At 36.5% G+C, this 18503-nt stretch overlaps 1 protein-coding gene across 2 annotated transcripts in view; it reads left to right on the top strand.

The window, feature by feature from the left end:
- Positions 1-18503, top strand: part of DCDC1 (doublecortin domain containing 1) — a 482101-nt gene that overhangs the window by 79555 nt on the left and 384043 nt on the right. For both annotated transcript variants that reach the window (XM_069554647.1, XM_069554648.1), the window contains exon 7: positions 15650-15743. In XM_069554647.1, the coding sequence (XP_069410748.1) occupies positions 15650-15743 (94 nt within the window). The remainder of the gene's footprint in view (positions 1-15649; positions 15744-18503) is intronic.

The following is an 18503-nucleotide window of genomic DNA, read 5'->3' as shown; positions in this document are numbered from 1 at the left end:
GTCCCCTCTGATACTCAGAATGGAGTCAAGGAGAAATAATTGTATTTCAGTAATAAATCAAAATGAAGGTTAAAAGGTTAGCTAATTAAAAAGTTTCAATGAGGGCAAAAGTGATACCATTCTTCTCTGTACTCTAGAATATCAGAATGATGGTCCATCCCCTTGAAATTGGAATCAGGTGGTTTTAGAATTACTTCGTATGATTTTAGTAATCACACAGCACCCACTACTATGGGCATTGGCTAAACATTATCCATGTGTTGAGAAAGATATTAGGAAGAATTTGTGGGCACAAATGCAAAGTAAATGTAAAATGAAAACTGCTTTAGCTATATAGCTTTTTGAGGTTAGCATTGTGGTAGATAAGTTTTATTTTCCCTCAGTTACCTCCTGGAATCTTTTTCAGAAAAGAGGTATTAAGCTGTGTGAATTATTGTATTATCCAGGATGTGTGCTCAGTCATGTCTAACTCTTTTAAGACTCTATGGACTGTAGCCCACCAGGCTCCTCTGTCCAGGGGATCTTCCTGACCCAGGGATTGAATCCAGGTCTCCTGCCTCTCCTGCGTTAACAAGTGGATTCTTTACTACTGAGCCACCTGGATAGCATCTCCTTTCTGTGACATCTTTATCTTTTTCTCAGCAGTTAATAGTTATATTTTATTTGTTTTTTGCTAGCTTTCTGTGTTCTATCACTAACAGCATGAGATTACAGTGGTGGAAATGATGAAAAAGATAATGAAATCAATGAAAGAATGGAAAAAACCCATGTTATCTCACTCTCCAGTTTGACCTGATTATTCCCTATAACCACCCTAGTCCCTTCACCTTCAACCTGGAGATTATCTTTTTCTCTCTTCTTTCTTGGATGCCTCTCTCCTAGTCCCCCCTCTATCTTCCTTTACTCTATTGTGCACATAATACTAGTGACTTTCTGAGAAAACCTACATCAGAATCATCTTCTCTGTATGTTAAAAATTCAGACTTCTGGGCCGCACTCTGAGCCTATCAAAAATCTCTTGAGCTTGGGAATCTGAATTTCAGCAGATGTCCCCAGATGTTGCCTAGTCCCACTAAAATTTAAGAACTCTTGTTCTCTGGTGTTAGAAAACCTCAAACTTACAAATTGATGGGAATTTTCACAGTCTTCTGTTTGTTCTGTATTTCCATTTCTCATGTGGTATAAGAGAAAGATAAGTTGTGTGACAGAAAATAATTTATGGGAAATTAGGTCACTAGTTGCTATGAGAACTAGTACAAGGAGTTCAGAAATCATGAAAAAGGAAAATGTCAACAAGTTAGCAAGATGGGAGTAGTATATGTATAGTAAGTCTGACTTAGAAAAAAGTAAATATTCCCTTAATATTTGTATGTAAATATATTTCATTGCAGTGATTTTTCCCTGTTACTAGTGAAAGATCACATAAGTATTGAGGGAATTACTCACATAGGACAGTTAGGATATAAATAAATAATAGACATATCAAATGCCTTTAAGTCAGAGGAAAATTTAGACTTCTATGATATTTACCATTTGTTAGTTTGAAAAATAGTTCAATAAACAGCAACAACAAAAAACATTAAGAAGTTTAAGAAAGACCCTTGGGACTTCCCTGTTGATCCGGTGGCTAAGAATCCTCACTCTCAGTGAGGAGGGTGTGGATTCCATCCCTGGTCAGGAACTAGATCCCACGTGCTGCAACCAAGAGTTTGAGCACCACAGCAAATGGTCCTGCATGCTGCAACTAAGATTTGGTGCTGCTGCTGCTAAGTTGCTTCAGTCATGTCCGACTCTGTGTGACCCCATAGACAGCAGCCCACCAGGCTCCCCCGTCCCTGGGATCCTCCAGGCAAGAACACTGGAGTGGGTTGCCATTTCCTTCTCCAATGCATGAGAGTGAAAAGTGAAAGTGAAGACGCTCAGCCGTGTCGGACTCCTAGGGACCCCATGGACTGCAGCCCACCAGGCTCCTCCTTCCATGGGGTTTTCCAGGCAAGAGTACTGGAGTGGGGTGCCATTGCCTTCTCCAAAGATTTGGTACAGCCATATAATTAAATAAATATTTTTATAAAAGAGAGGTCCATTTCAAATATAAATTGATGCAAACATTATGGAAAACAGTATGGATGATTGTTTAAAAACTAAAAATAGAGCTACCATATTATCTAACAATCCCATTCCTGGGCATATATCCAGAAAAGACAAAAATTCTTAATTTGAAAAGATACATGCACCTCAGCATACCTATCAACACTACTTACAATAGCCCAGATATGGAAACAACTCAAGTGTCCATCACCATATCGGGCTTAAGAAGACGTGATATATTTACACAAGGGAATATTACTCAGCCATGATAAGAATGAAATATTGCCATTTGCAGTGACTGAGACGAACCTAGATAATATCATAATAAGTGAAATCAGAGGAAGATAAATTTTATTACATATGGTATCACTTATATGTGGAATCTAAAGAATACTACAATTGAATCTGTACAGACAGAAATAGGTTCACAGATGTAGAAAACAAACTATGATTACCAAACTGCAAAGGGAGGTTGGGAGGGATAAATTAGGAGTAGGGGATTAACAGATATAACCAAATATACATAAAACCGATAAACAGCAAGGATTTACTATATAGCACAGGGAACTGTGGAGAAGGAAATGGCAACCCACTCCAGTACTCTTGCCTGGAAAATCCCATGGATGGAGGAGCCTGGTAGGCTACAGTCCATGGGGTCGCAAAGAGTCGGACACGACTGAGTGACTTCACTTTCACTTTCACAGGGAACTGTACTTAATATCTGATATAATCTCTAATGGAAAATAATCTGAAAATATATATATAATAATCATTTTTCTATATACCTGAAACTGATACAATATTGTAAACCAAGTATACTTAAAGTAAAGGACAAATAGGAAAGGCCCAATTTAGTTTAAAAAAAAAAACATACAAAATTCCACAGCATGACTGTGGAATGTTCACATACAAATCAGTAGCTATAACAGAGATTTTCCACACAATGTGAATTAAAGAATTTAGAGAACATTTTAAGAGATTCGAAAGGTAGCACCTGGAGTAACAAAATTTGATTAAGGATATTCAACATGGATTCCCACAGGAGAGGTCATGATTATTTATGTTGGAAGTTCTTTAAAGAGCTTTTTATGATATATGAGCAAAAGCCCATTGATACTATTATTGCTTTAAAAATTAGTCTATTATCCATAACCCGGGTTTAATATCAGGTTAAAAAATATGAAAGCAGAATTTTTAAAAATATAGAAATTGATGATACAGTTTATTCTCAAGAGGCCATGGATTGCCAGTTGTCTTCTATTTATGTAGTATGAATTTTAGGGTTATACAATTAAAATATTATTTCAGAACATTATAAGTGATTACTTGGTAGCCAGAATTTTTTTTTTTTTTGCATGAAATCATAAGGAGGGAGGTGGATTTCCTTAGCTAGAATAAAAACAAATGATAACTTTCAGTCTAAAGATTTATTTATGTTACAGATGGTAATTAAGGAGAGTCTTTAACTTTATGCTTTAACTCCCCTAAACAGTTAAAACATAAACATGATATTAAATCTGAAAAGATAAATTTATTTTTGTTTTTTATTAAAATTGTAATGGCTTTTATACTTACGTTTTTTATCTTGATACATTTAAATTGCTAAGAACATATAACAATAATGGTTAAATTGAAGCATTTATTAAATTAGTTTTTCATATATACATTACCATTAAGGTATCCTTGTTGAAGCTTAATTTCTGGACATTATAATTACAGAATTTTATGAAATAATACAATTTTATCTAATAATCTAACTATTGGACTATTAGAAAAATTGCTAACTTAGAAAATGGTGACTTAGGTAAGTTAACTGCCATATCCGAAGTGGATTAACTGGGATAGCTAGGACTAGAATCCATTTTTGGACTTGAAGAACATTATTTTTTTTTGTTATGTGAAACTGCCACAAATATACTGTTTGTCACATTCCAATTCCTATGCGTTCTCACCTAAAAATGAGCTGTGTGCTATGTGTGCTAATTTGCTTCAGTCATGTCCGACTCTTCGCGACCCAGTGGACCATAGCTGGCCAGGCTCCTCTGTCCGAGGGATTCTCCAGGCAAAAATACTGGAGTAGGTTGCCATGCTCTCCTCCAGGGGATCTTTCTGCCCAGGGATCGAGCCCATGTCTCTTATGTCTCCTGCACTGGCAGTTGGGTTCTTTACCACTAGTGCTGCCTAGGAAAATGAGTTAACATAACCATTAACACAATTTGAGACATCTTTTTACAGTCGTAACAGAAAAGCTAGTCTCAGACTAGCCATCCCATTTTAAATAACTGAAAACTGCACAAAAAATACAAGACAGCAATGTTTAAACATTAGGCAACTGGGAGCACCAGACTACCATGCCGGAGAGAACAGGAAAAATGGAACTGTGTCTTACAGTTTACCTTGTCTTTAACTCTAGAGGCAATTTTTGGACTTGGTCTGGGGAGAGAGAATCCAAGAAAAGCACAATGGTCTCCGCAAGACATCAAAGTTCTGGGAGGCTGAAATGGCTGTAATCTATCATGAAATGCCACAGATGAAGGACATATTTCGAGAAAATTTCCCAAATTTTGCCTAGGGTCCCGCTTGTATCTTGGCTAAACACTAAGTTACTTATGGACAAAGTAACTCCCACAAGACCTGGCCCAAGCAGATACCAGAGAAATAACTAACAGAGATGTAAAAAGGAAACAGCTGTGGCAGTACATGCAGGCAAGGGAGACATTCCTATTTCGATCAGTTGGAGGGAAGGAAGTTTATTGAACTTGTAGGGGATTCATGAAGAGACCAGGAAAGTTAATCATGGATCCAAAAAGATCAATAAAATCTTAGGAAATGCAGAAGAATTGGAAGGTCAAATTTAGAAGTCTTATACTACCTCATTTTAACATTTATTTCAACATTTGTTACAAAGCTAAAATAATCAAGACAGAATACTGTTGGCATCAGAATACATATAAAGTGCAATGAAAGAAAACAGAAATTTCAGAAATTGACCCACACGTATAATAGCAAATTAATCTTGATAATTTAGCAAGGAAAAGACAGTCCTTTTTTTAACAAATATTGGTGAAAATTAGATATTTGTATGATAAGAAATTACTCCAATCCGTACTTCATCAAAGAGTAAAACTGAAAAATTCCCAGAAGAGACATTTTTTCTTTTTTACAGGCTTGAGGTAGGCAAAGATTTTTTAGCTAGGCTAAAAAGTCTGAACTAAAAATGAAACAAAACTTATTATATCTACTTTACCTAAAATTTTAAACCTTCTGCCCTTCTAAAAACAACAGAAATGAAAAATCTAGCCATAGGCTGGAGACAAAATATTCAGAAAGCACACATCTGACAGTGTGCACTCAGCGTGTATATATGTATTTGTGTGTGTATGTGTGTAAATCTCTGCTAATAGTAAGAAGGCAAACAGCTCAATAGAAAAGATCAAAAGATTTGAACACTACTAAGAGACCTAGAAATAAACTATAGCACATGAAAAGATGCTCAATGTTATTAAGCATCAAAGAAATGCTGATTAAATCCACAATGAGTTACCACTGCATACATGTTAGAATCAGTCAGTTCAGTTGCTGCATATATGAGGTTAGTGATATTTCTCCCGGCAATCTTGATTCCAGCTTGTGCTTCATCCAGCCCAGCATTTCTCATGATGTACTCTGCATATAAGTTAATAAGCAAAGTGACAATGTACAGCCTTGACGTACTTCTTTCCCGATTTGGAACCCATCTGTTGTTCCATGTCTGGTTCTAACTGTTGCTTCTTGACCTGCATACAGATTTCTCAGGAGGCAGGTCAGATGGTCTGGTATTCCCATCTCTTCCGAATTTTCCACAGTTTATTGTGATCCACGCAGTCAAAGGTTTTGGCATAGTCAATAAAGCAGAAGTAGATGTTTTTCTGGAAGTCTCTTACTTTTTTGATGATCCAACAGATATTGGCAATTTGATCTCTGGTTTCTCTGTCTTTTCTATCTAGCTTGTTAGAATGGGTAAAATTAAAAAGACTGACAATACTGAGTTGATGAAAATCTGAAGTAACTGGAAATCTCACAGATGACTGATGAGAATGCCAAATGATGCAACCACTTTTAGCTATTAATACTTAGTAAGAATAAGAAGTAAATAATAGGTGCAAATTCAGCCAATTTCCTGGCATCTTCAAATTAAAAAGTGGTTATAAAATTTATTATAAGTCATTGCAAAATGTTTGTCTTAAATAGAAAGTCTTACATTTTATTATGTGTTAATTCATTGAAAATTTGTAATGTATTTGACAGTCTTTCAGTTAGCAAAAGAAGTATAATAACTGATTCCCTTTCTCAAAATATTTATGATAAAGTATAGTTCTCTTCTACTGAGCAAGTAGAATTAATTTCCAGAGGTGAAATATTTTTAGTAAATTAGTGAATTAATTTCATAGTTATCTATTCATTTTCACAGCTTGCTAAATTTCTTCTTAAGTTCTTCTTTGGGTTCTTAAATAGTTTGCTTCTTAGGTTTATATAGTGATTACTGTTGCAATCTATTTCCCATGCTAATAATACTCACTGAGTTGGCGGAAACAATGTTTCTTGTTTGAGGAGATTGAGTCTTTTTTTTTTTTTCTATTGGTTGGGATGACTGTAGCTACAAATAGTAGAAGATACTGATTCAAACAGATTTAAGCAAAAAAGAAGCAAGAAATCCAGAGGTAGGGAGTCTTCATACATAGTATGACAGGATTCCAGTTATGTTCTCTATAGTTTTCTGGATTTTGTTTTCTCTCATATATTGTTAACAGGATGGCCACTGCACAAACTGGTGTAATTTGTCTAGAGGCAGAAAAGGATCATCTCTTCACTATGAGTGAAGAAGTCTTTCCCAGAAGCCCTTCTTGTGTCATATTGGCTAGAAATAGATTGTGTCTATCCCCAGATCTGGAGAAAGCAATGGCAACTCACTCCAGTGTTCTTGCCTGGAGAATCCCAGGGACGGCAGAGCATGGTGGGCTGCCATCTGTGGGTTGCACAGAGTCAGACACCACTGGAGTGACTTAGCAGCAGCAGCATCCCCAGATCATTCACTAATAGGGAGCATGGGATCACCATAATTGACTTATACCAGTCAAAATAATTATAACCTTCCTTGAGTCAAAAGGAGAGAGTGAACCCTTAATCAAAATCAGGACAGCAAGGATGAGGTGGAGAATGAACACTGGGTAGGCAACTAAGAATATTACTTCAAATGTAAAGAGGTTTTCTAATTTATTTTCTAAGGAGAGTACAGGTTCAGTGCTCTGATAATAAAAAGAGTTAATTTTATTTGAAATATTTTTTCTGGAATTACACATACTTTAGTTACAGCATAATTTTATAACATTGATCAAAAATTTTATTTGCTGCTTTTATAAGACTTTTAATAACAATATAAATTTAAGATGAAATGATTTTAAATTAGACATATATTCAGTTCAGTTCAGTCGCTCAGTCATGTCCGACTCTGCGACCCCATGAATTGCAGCACACCAGGCCTCCCTGTCCATCACCAACTCCCAGAGTTCACTCAAACTCACGTCCATTGAGTCAGTGATGCCATCCAGCCATCTCATCCTCTGTCGTCCCTTTCTCCTCCTGCCCCCAATCCGTCCCAGCATCAGAGTCTTTTCCAATGAGTCAACTCTTTGCATGAGGTGGCCAAAGTACTGGAGCTTCAGCTTTAGCATCATTCTTTCCAAAGAACACCCAGGGCTGATCTCCTTTAGAATGGACTGGTTGGATCTCCTTGCAGTCCAAGGGACTCTCAAGAGTCTTCTCCAACACCACAGTTCAAAAGCATCAATTCTTCGGTGCTCAGCTTTCTTCACAGTCCAATTCTAACATCCATACATGACCACTGGTAAAACCATAGCCTTGACTAGATGGACCTTTGTTGGCAAAGTAATGTCTCTGCTTTTCAATATGCTATCTAGGTTGGTCATAACTTTCACTAATTCATTAATTTGTGATATTTTTATGAATAAATCTTCCAAGCATCTGGATTTGAAGATGTGAAAAACCGTGATCTTGTCCTCAAAGTAAAGTCACTCAGTCCTGTCAGACTCTTTGCGACCCTATGGACTGTAGCCTAAAAGGCTCCTCCATCCATGGGATTTTCCAGGCAAGAGTACTGGAGTGGGTTGCCATTTCCTTCTCCAGGGAATCTTCCTGACCCAGGGATCAAACCCGGGTCCCCTGCATTGCAGGTAGATGCTTTACCGTTTGAGCCACCAGTCTAGTGATGGAAAAGGTGTTTATAAAATGATCAAATTATTGAATATGAAATAGGTGACAGGGAGGTCTTCTGAGAAGAGATAAGCAGAGAGTACAGCATATGAAAAGATTCAATGGCAGAGTGAGCAGGATGGATCCCATGAATTAAAAGTTTAGCTTAGGAGGGAGAGAATAGCCTGTAAAAAAGGTTACAGATTTTTGCCTTTTTCCTCCAAAGAATGGTGAGAAGTCATATAAACGTTTTAGTTAGGAGTGGAAGAAAGGGTACCCGATTTATTTTTGGAGAGATTACTTTGGTGTTCAGTGGAGGACAGATTGGGTGGGCCAGGGAGATGCAGGGAAACTATTCGCTAAGTATTGCCAGAGTCCTAGTGACAGGTGATAATAGCCTGGACCTTGGGAGTGGAAATGGATAAGATTTTTAGAAGATAAAATCAACAGGCCCTGATAATAACTTGGATACATGGTGTGAAGGGAAGTGAGATGTTCACGGTATCAAGGATGATTTTGCAATTTCTGGTTTGCATACCAGGATAGAAGGAGGTATCTTCCCCTATGCCTGGAAGAAGACTAGGCTTGAAGCTGAAGAGATGGGGTTCAGTCTTGGACATGTTGATTTTGAGGGATCTTTGATTTGTTTGAATGAGATAATGAATAGGTATTATTTGGTCTGAAGCTCAGAGTATTTCAGGGGTAGGCATACCGATTTGGAAGTTGTCAGTGTATAGACAGAAAATGAAACATTGGAGCATTGATTAGATTGCCATAAGCGAGAATTTAGTGTGAAGCAGGAAGAAGGCTAGGACTACCTTCAAGAACTCCAATTAATGAATAGAGGAGAATGAGCCTATAACAAGAAAAAAAAGGCAGGAAAAGAATTAGTGGATTACCATATTTCAGAATTCAGGGAATAAGGGGATTTAAAGAAAGAGGAAGTAACTCAAATGCTATTCAAAGACTGAAATAAATGAGCATTAAAATATCCTTTGGATTTGTCAATGTGGTAGTCATTGTAAATCTTTGTGATTTGTTTGTTTGTTCAGTAAGAAACTTGGGGAGAAATTATCAAGAAATAACATTGTAACACCACTTCACAAATTTGAGATTGTGTGAAGTAAGGGACTAAAATCCCAGCATTTGAGAGGACTCTGAGAAACTGAGAGAACTCAGAGGAAAGCTTGTTTTCTTTTAAAGGAGGTTGATGGTCTAATCACTTTTGTTGATCATGGGGAGAATTTTCAGAGTGCGCAATGCAAAGATCTTAGAAATGGATGAAGGCGTTGAGGATAATATATAAAGAAGAATAGATAGAATCTTAAGTGAGTGATAATGCAGTAGACTGAGAGTAAGAATTTTTTTCTGTAAAGGGTCTGACAGCAAATATTCTTCATTTTCTATACCATAAAGTCTTTGTTGCAACCACTGAACTCTGATACTTAGTGTGCAACCAGCCGTAGAAAATCTATAAATGAACACCATGGCTGTTTTCCAGGAAAACTTTATTTATGGGCACTGAAATATGAATTTCATATACTATGATATATTATTAAAGTGTGACAAAATGTTATTCTTCTTTTGATTATTTTTTTAACAATTAAAAGCATGCAGAGTCTTCTCAGCCTACCAGCTATACAGAAACAGATTGTGGCCAGAATTGGCCCATGGTGTGTGTAGTGTCCTAACCCCTGCTCTAGAGGATCTTTTGAAGGAGGTGTGTGTAGAGGGCTGAATCTGGGGTTACATTTCTGGGCAGTGACTCATAAAAAGCTATTAAGATTCTTCATCTTTGAGGAAGTCGATAGTGTTGGATCTGATGGCTTGTAGACTCAGCTCATGTGGCCCAGGGTTATGTTGAGCTAAGCACACTCTTACTTTTGGGTAGTACTAAACCAAACTCCTGGGTGTTCTTTGGAAAGAATGAAGCTAAAGCTGAAACTCCAGTACTCTGGCCACCTCATGCAAAGAGTTGACTCATTGGAAAAGACTCTGATGCTGGGAGGGATTGGGGGCAGGAAGAAAGGGACGACAGAGGATGAGATGGCTGGATGGCATCTCCAACTCAATGGACGTGAGTTTGAGTGAACTCTGGGAGTTGGTGATGGACAGGGAGGCCTGGTGTGCTGCAATTCATGGGGTCACAGAGTCGGACATGACTGAGCGTCTGAACTGAACTGAACTGAAACTGAACTCAGACTTTAGACTATGAAACCATACCACCTCTATGGTAGCCATTCTGAAAGCTGCAAACTGCACCAGATATGCTTGGACATGGAGGTGACTCCCCAAACTATAAACAAATGGACTCAACTAAAAAGAGTTTGTGGAAAATCTCCTCCCATGTGCTTGTCAAGAGGAATCTAGTTTTACAGTATAATGGTTTTTAGATTTTCGTATCAGAAGAGTTCTCTATAACCTAAGCTATAAGAAATTATCAAAAAAGTAATACATTAACAAGCTTAACAGCTACAGATTAGTGGAAATGGTATTTTAATTAACCTTAAGATTACAGCAAGCTAGCACTGTTAAATATTTTAAATTACAAGAATGACCTTACAAATAGGGGCTTCGTTTTAGGACTTTTGACAGAAATTTATATTGATACTAATTTACACCGCTTTTAATTTACTATGAGAAAATGATTACTGAAGGTTGGCAATGCTTAAACACTGCAAAGATCTTTCATCTTGAAAGTAGGAGAGTGGCAGTTTTGCTGATGCATTATTAATTTCTAATATATCTGATTTTCTAATGCCAATTTTAAAACTCATTTAACTCTTAAAACTCGGCTTGCACAAACATTATTACTGATGTTTTAGCAATGAAAGGAGAAGAATCTCTGAGTTAGAAAGCCATGTAATTTTACTTGGCTAATTTTTTAAAAACTCAAAGACAGCAATATTTTAAAATCATCGACATTTTAGTTGAAGTAAAGGGGATTATCTTTAAATAGTTCATATTTTGCTTAGCTTAATTGGTAAATTATGATAAAACTTTAGAGGATATTTAGATATTGGAAGCTTCACTAGTAACTGGGGAATATGGTTTGTACAAAACGGCTTCGTTGCACTTTTAAATAATAGATTTGTAATCTTAAGAAATTGAGAACTAAATGTTACAAATGGAAAGATGAAGAATGTGAGTATCCTAAGGAGGGGATTGCATCGTTTTAGGGTTTATGGGACTAGCTATAGGAGCTTCCCTGGTAGCTCAGATGGTAAAGAATCCACCTGCAGTGCAGGAGATCCCTGGATCAGGAAGATTCCCTGGAGAAGGGAATGGCAACCCACTCCAATATTCTTTCCTGGAGAATTCCATGGACAGAGGAGCCAAGTGGACTACAGTCCACAGAGTTGCAAAGAGTCAGACACGACTGAGTCACTTTTACATAGGTTCTTGGTAATTTTCAAGGTGACTGGCTATGGAAGAATGTATTCTGAATTACCTCCTTTGAGTATTTTTGTCAGTGAGGCAGGTAGTGGTGGTAATTGCAAAAGGATACTATTTGGGCACAGAGTCAGATAGGAGAAAGTGATGAAAAGAATTTTTCTAGTCAGACTATGTTAATTGCTAAAAATAGATCGATCCCATGCCAGTGTTTATATGTTCCACTCTCCTTCTGTCTCAAGTCCCAGAAGAAACTGCGGTTTCTTTTCCTGATGCTTTCTCTCTTGCATTTTTGAATATTGCTTTCTGAGCATCTTTAAAAAAGGTTTCAGTCCATTCGATGGGAGTCCTAGGTTAACTTGTGTGTAGTAGTCACTAAAGAATTTGACCCAAGAGATTAGGAAGGAAGGCAGGAAGAGTGAGGTTTGGAACTGCCACACTTATTACCTTATTTGTTAGGGTAGCAAGGACCAGTCCCAGGTATGGGCAAGTGGACTAGAGAGAGGTAGGGGCCATTCTAAGTTAGGGAGCCCTGCGTTTGACTTATGAGGACACATGGCCTTGGTTCTCCTGCACTGACACACTTCAAGTAGCGACTCTGAGGTTAATGGATTTACTCTACATGACAATGCTTGCAGTCACTTATGAAGTACATTGCAAGTACCTTGTTATCTAACTGGGTAAAGCACTGATGTTGTGAATATTTCCTTCATAAATTAGAACGTTCAATATCATTCCTATCACTGTATCTTTAATCATGAACGTTCTTCTTGGTTTTGAGAGAGACAGCAGCAATATATAGATTTTGAAAAACTGCCTGAAGCGCTGGAAACACACAGAATCATGTAAATGCCCATGGAAGTACGTGGCATGGGGGAACATTATTGGTCATGTTTAAGGCTGGAGAAGGAAATGGCAACAGACTCCAGTATCCTTGTCTGGAAAATCTTCTGGACAGTGGAGCCTGGTGGGCTGCAGTCCATGGGGTCGCAAAAAATCGGCCACGACTGAGCGACTAACACTTAAGGCTAGGGTAAAGGCTGAGAATCTCTGATATAATCCAGCTAATGTTAGTTTGTCAAATTAAATTCATTGGTTAAATATTATTTGCCTTTTAAGTGCAACACGTTACTAGATACAGCAACTCGGATGACAAGCCAAATCAGTCATGATATTTGAAAGTTGTTCTCCAGACTGAAAGAAAAGTACAGTTTTGCCTCTATATACACGTTAAGCTGGTTTTAGAAAAGGCAGAGGAACCAGAGATCAAATTGCCAACATCTGCTGGATCATCAAAAAAGCAAAAGAGTTCCTGAAAAACATCTATTTCTGCTTTATTGACTATGCCAAAGCCTTTGACTGTGTAGATCACAATAAACTGTGGACAATTCTGAAAGAGATGGGTATACCACACCACCTGACCTGCCTCTTGAGAAACCTATATGCAGGGCAGGAAGGAACAGTTAGAACTGGACATGGAACAGCAGACTGGTTCCAAATAGGAAAAGGAGTACATCAAGGCTGTATATTGTCACCCTGCTTATTTATCTTATATGCAGAGTACATCATGAGAAACGCTGGACTGGAAGAAGCACAAGCTGGAATCAAGATTCCCAGGAGAAATATCAATAACCTCAGATATGCAGATGGCACCACCCTTATAGCAGAAAGTGAAGAAGAACTAAATAGCCTTTTGATGAAAGAGAAAGAGAAAAGAGAAAAAGTTGGCTTAAAGCTCAGCGTTCAGGAAACTAAGATCATGGTATCCGGTCCCATCATTTCATAGCAAATAGATGGGGAAACAGTGGAAACAGTGACAGACTTTATTTTGGGGGGCTCCAAAATCACTACAGATGGTGAATGTAGCCGTCAAATTAAAAGATGCTTACTCTTTGGAAGGAAAGTTATGACCAACTTAGACAGCCTAGTAAAGAGCAGAGACATTACTTTGTGAACAAAGGTCCGTCTAGCCAAGGCTATGGTTTTTCCAGTGGTCATGTATGGATGTGAAAGTTGGACTATAAAGAAAGCTGAGAACAGAAGAATTGATGCTTTTGAACTGTGGTGTTGAAGAAGACTCTTGAAAGTCCCTTGGACTGCAAGGGGATCCAACCAGTCCACCCTAAAGGAGATCAGTCCTGGGTGTTTATTGGAAGGACTGATGTTGAAGCTGTAACTCCAATATTTTGGCCACCTGATGCGAAGAACTGACTCATTGGAAAAGACCCTGCTGCTGGGAAGGATTGAGGAGAAGAGGAGAAGAGGAGAAGGGGCCGACAGAGGATGAGATGGTTGGATGGCATCACCAACTCAATGGACGTGGATTTGGGTAAACTCTAGGAGTTGATGATGGACACAGAGGCCTGGCCTGCTGCAGTTCATGGGGTAGCAAAGAGTCAGACATGACTGAGCGACTGAACTGAACTGAACTGAAATGAATACGTTAAGCTGTTTCAATATGTCTGTTGTCACAAAGAAAGTGAGTTGATTGGGCTTGGATTAGGATTACAAGATCTAGTTTTAAAATAAGGATAAAAGTGGGCAGAAATGGAGGCAGGGTGTTATCAGTAACTAGAAAAATTTATAAGGTATATAATCATACAATGAACATCGTCCTTGAGCAGTTCTTGGTAATGTAAAAGCAATATATCATAGCTATCAATTGTAAGGTTGGAATAGACAAGTACATTTAGTTTGGATTTGGAATGTGTTATGGACTTTTAAATGATTGTGGTAAGTTTCATGTTTGGGGAGTCACTTCCTGAAGCCTGATAATACCTGCCCTCAGGTTCCTGAGACCTCTCAACTCCCTTCTGTTAATTTAATTGTTCTCGTCTTGTGAGTAGAGCTTTCTTTCCAACTGATGCATGTTTAAGTCTTCCCTGGTGTTGGAAAGGTGATTGTTACACCTTTATAAGGGCTATTTCTACATCAAGAACACATTGAGAAATGAAAATATTAAGAGAAGGACTTTAGCGTATTAGAAACCATCAAATGTGAAGTTCTTCATAACTAATGAGAACGTTACTATATAGCATAGGGAACTCTGCTCTGTGGTGACCTAAATGGGAAGGAAATCCAAAAAAGAGGAGATACATGTATACGTACAGCTGATTCATTTTGCTGTGCAACAGAAACTAACAACATTGTAAAGCAGCTATCCTCCAATAAGTTTTTTTTAAAAGTGAAGTACTTCAAACTCAGATTCGTGGAAAACCATGAAATGTAGTTTATTAATTCCATTTTTAGTACCCAAACTGTAAGTTATCAAAGTTAACTGTGATCAGGTAATATTTATAATTTATTTTGAAAGTGAAAGTGAACTTGCTCAGTCATGTCCAACTCTTTACAACCCGGTAGACTGTAGCCTACCAGGCTCCTCCGTCCATGGGATTCTCCAGGCAAGAGTACTGGAGTGGGTTGCCATTTCCATCTCCAGGGAATCTTCCCTGATCAAGGGATAGAACTGGGGTCTCCTGCATTACAGGCAGACACTTTAACCTATAATTTATTTTAGGACACATGGAAAGAATTTAAAAGCTAAAGAAAACCTTAAAACCTAATCTAAAATATTATATCCTCCCATTGTAAAATAAATGAAAAATATATTAATAGAAAAGAGCAGGAAAAATATAGAAGTCTCCCAGAGTTTTTCCATTTATGAAATAATATGTGATTATTTTTAATATTTCTTACATCTTTCTCTTTTTTATTAATATTTGTGTGCTTAAAGTACAGTTGGAATTAGCAATTTTAACTGTCTGTTTCTATTTCATATATTCGAAACATGTGATAAATCATCTAATTGTATTTTATAATTTTAAATAGCCATATAGTAGAGAAAGTACTTTAAATGTGTTTTCAATTTCATTAGAGCTAACTGTGATAAATTATTCTTAAGGTTTTTTTTTCTGTGTAGGTTTTAGATATTTGCACAATGAGAATGAACCTAAATTCACCAGCCAGATATCTTTATGATTTATATGGCAGAAAAATCAAAGAGATTTCAAAAGGTAAGTGGCAAAGAGTTTGTAAACTATGTGATACTATCTCAAAAGGCATTTACATAATTTTGTTTTTACTTTGTACTTTTAAAAGGAAAACAGACATAAAAACCAGTTTAATTATAACATGAATAAATATGTCATTTTTATAGAAAGGGAAATCATGAAAGATGATTAAAGATTAGAGAAGCTTTTATTTCAGCATGTTTTAGTCCATTTGGGTACTATAAAAAATACATTGACTAAGTGGTTTAAACAAACAAACATTTATTTCTCACAGTTATGGAGATTAGTAAGCCCAAGATCAAGACATTGGTAGATTCTATATCTGTTAAGGGCCTTTTTCTGATTGATAGACAGCTGTCTTCTCACCATGTCCTTAGATAGTAGAAGGGACAAGGATGCTCTCTGAGGTGCTTTATATAAGGACATTAATTCATTCATAAGGTCTCCACCCCCTTGACCTAATCCTTTTCAAATACAATCACATTGGGGATTAGATTTCAACATATGAATTTTCGGGGGTCATGAACATTCATCTAAGCAGAGTACAAGCTTAGATTTTTTAAAAAAATAATGGGCATTTTAACCTTAGCAAGCCATACTTAATAGACAAAAGTAATTGATATACTTTCATATTTAGCAACTTCTATGATATATAGCTTTCAAAAGAGAAAGATGAATTATGCTACTGTATACTCAAGAGATTTTTTTTTTTTAATGTTTTGGCTAACTTCTAGAGGTTTTTCAAAAGTCATGAAATGTGCTTTAAAACAGTTTTATTGTTTGTGTTTGTCAAAATAAAAAATCTTCCTCTATATTTCTAAAGGCACTGATTTGCCATTCTTCGAAAGAAAAAATACTTGATTCCACATTTGTGCTATCATTAAATTACTGTCAGTAACAGAGTTGGACACGACTGAAGAGACTTAGCAGCAGCAACAATTATTACTTTACTTTTTTACTTTTACTGTTTAAAAATTTTACTTTTTATTTCTTTAGTAGTAGTTAATATTCCTTTTATAGTGCCACAGTTACACTATTAAATATGCTACTTTACAGTTCTATCACTTCATTTAAACCTTGAGTTCACATATCTGAAGACGGCCAAAATCGTAAGTGGCATGCTTAACTGCAAGGCTAGATCCAGAAAGATGTGATTTTAGGGTATAGCTACACTGGATACTCCCATTTGTTTCCATTATCCTTGCTTTTATTGTATAAAAGCAAACTTTCCTAGCTTTATCATCCTTAATGAATCCTATTGAGTGATCACTGTGATAGTTTGATACTTATTATTTATAACTTAACTTTTTTTGCTAAGTATCATATATTTATATGTGTGTGTGTATTAGAAATTACATCTATTTTTCTTGGTTATTTTTTAACATTCATGTTAGGTTATAAGCATTATTTTTCATTTTATTAGGAGTTTTCATCTGAGGATTTCAAGGCACTTGTAGACACTTACCCATTACTATCTAGAAGCATTAGTTATTTACCTCTAAGACATAAGTAACACAAGAAATTCCTCCTTATGTTTTTTTTCTTCTGGGGGAAGTGGGAGAGTAACATTATTAAAGTTGATCTCTTCCTTCTTACATTTTTGGCCCCTACCTCATCACATGGTTAAATTTTCTAGGATAAGCAATACTACATAATTGCTCTTAAATTTTAATTAAGAAAACAAAGAACACTTTTTCTTAAGATCCTATCTTGCTTTGAATAATTTCCAGCTTACCTGGAATTAAAAAATTGTATTTGAGTAAATTGCTAGAGTTGAAACTCTAAGAAACCCTGGTTAAGATAAAAGTTTAAATTTAGAAAGTTGATTTTTTTTTTCCCCCATCCCAAATGTGGTATAACAGAATTACTTATCAAAACAGAAAAGTTCTGACTCCAAGGTGTGAGACTTCATAGCTGCCAAGGGCATTCAGATTCGTGCCTCATGCTTCATGTGTCCCAGAAGTGTGTTATTATCACATTTTAATGCATGCCTTGCCCCGTGGTTTTGCATACTTATAAAAGCTTATGCCAGCTGAAATTAGCCTATGCAACTACTAACATGTGGAAGCATAACAAGTTCACTGGACTTAAAATACTTAAAGAAGCTAATCCTGTTGAAGGAACTTCCAGTCTGCAGCACCCTAGTCACTTAACATTAGGTTTTTGCATTTCTTTTTTCTTTGTTTGTTAGTATGATTTTGTGCATCAAGTGATTGAGGTCCCTAAACTTTTATGTCTGATAGTCTTCTGAACTTTTAACTTGGGAAAGGTCAAGTGTTATATAAAGCTCTCTTTTACTTTAAATAAATGCCAACATTCTGATTTTCTTTTGATTGCTTGCTCAGTATCAGATCAGAAAAAGTCACTTAATATGTTTAATATTAATATCATAGAAATTATATTTTATTTTAAGCACAAATTAGGAGTGTAATGGGTATCAAGAGTGAAAAGTAGCAGATGTACAAAACAAAAAAATTTTCTAACTCTTGCTTCTTTTTTGGCATTAGATATACTTTCCAGTGTTCCTCCTATACTATGAGAAATTAGCACATTTGACATGACATTAAACCATTTTTCTTTTTTTTACTTTTTCCAGTCTAATAAAACCTTCAAAATCCAATAGGATTTGCAAATGGTCAAATTTCTAAACCTTAGAAGATTTTAGCAAAGAAATTTACTTTGTTCTATGTGGAAAAGTTCTTAAGTTGTGTTTCCTATGTTGATCTATTCTTTTGAGAGTGGAAGAGAACTATTCACTGTGTA

The sequence above is a fragment of the Ovis canadensis genome, chromosome 15 (assembly GCF_042477335.2).
Source record: "Ovis canadensis isolate MfBH-ARS-UI-01 breed Bighorn chromosome 15, ARS-UI_OviCan_v2, whole genome shotgun sequence".
Taxonomy (NCBI): Eukaryota; Metazoa; Chordata; class Mammalia; order Artiodactyla; family Bovidae; genus Ovis; species Ovis canadensis.
Note: the sequence above shows the minus strand (reverse complement) of the source record. Positions and strands in the feature narration are given on the sequence as shown.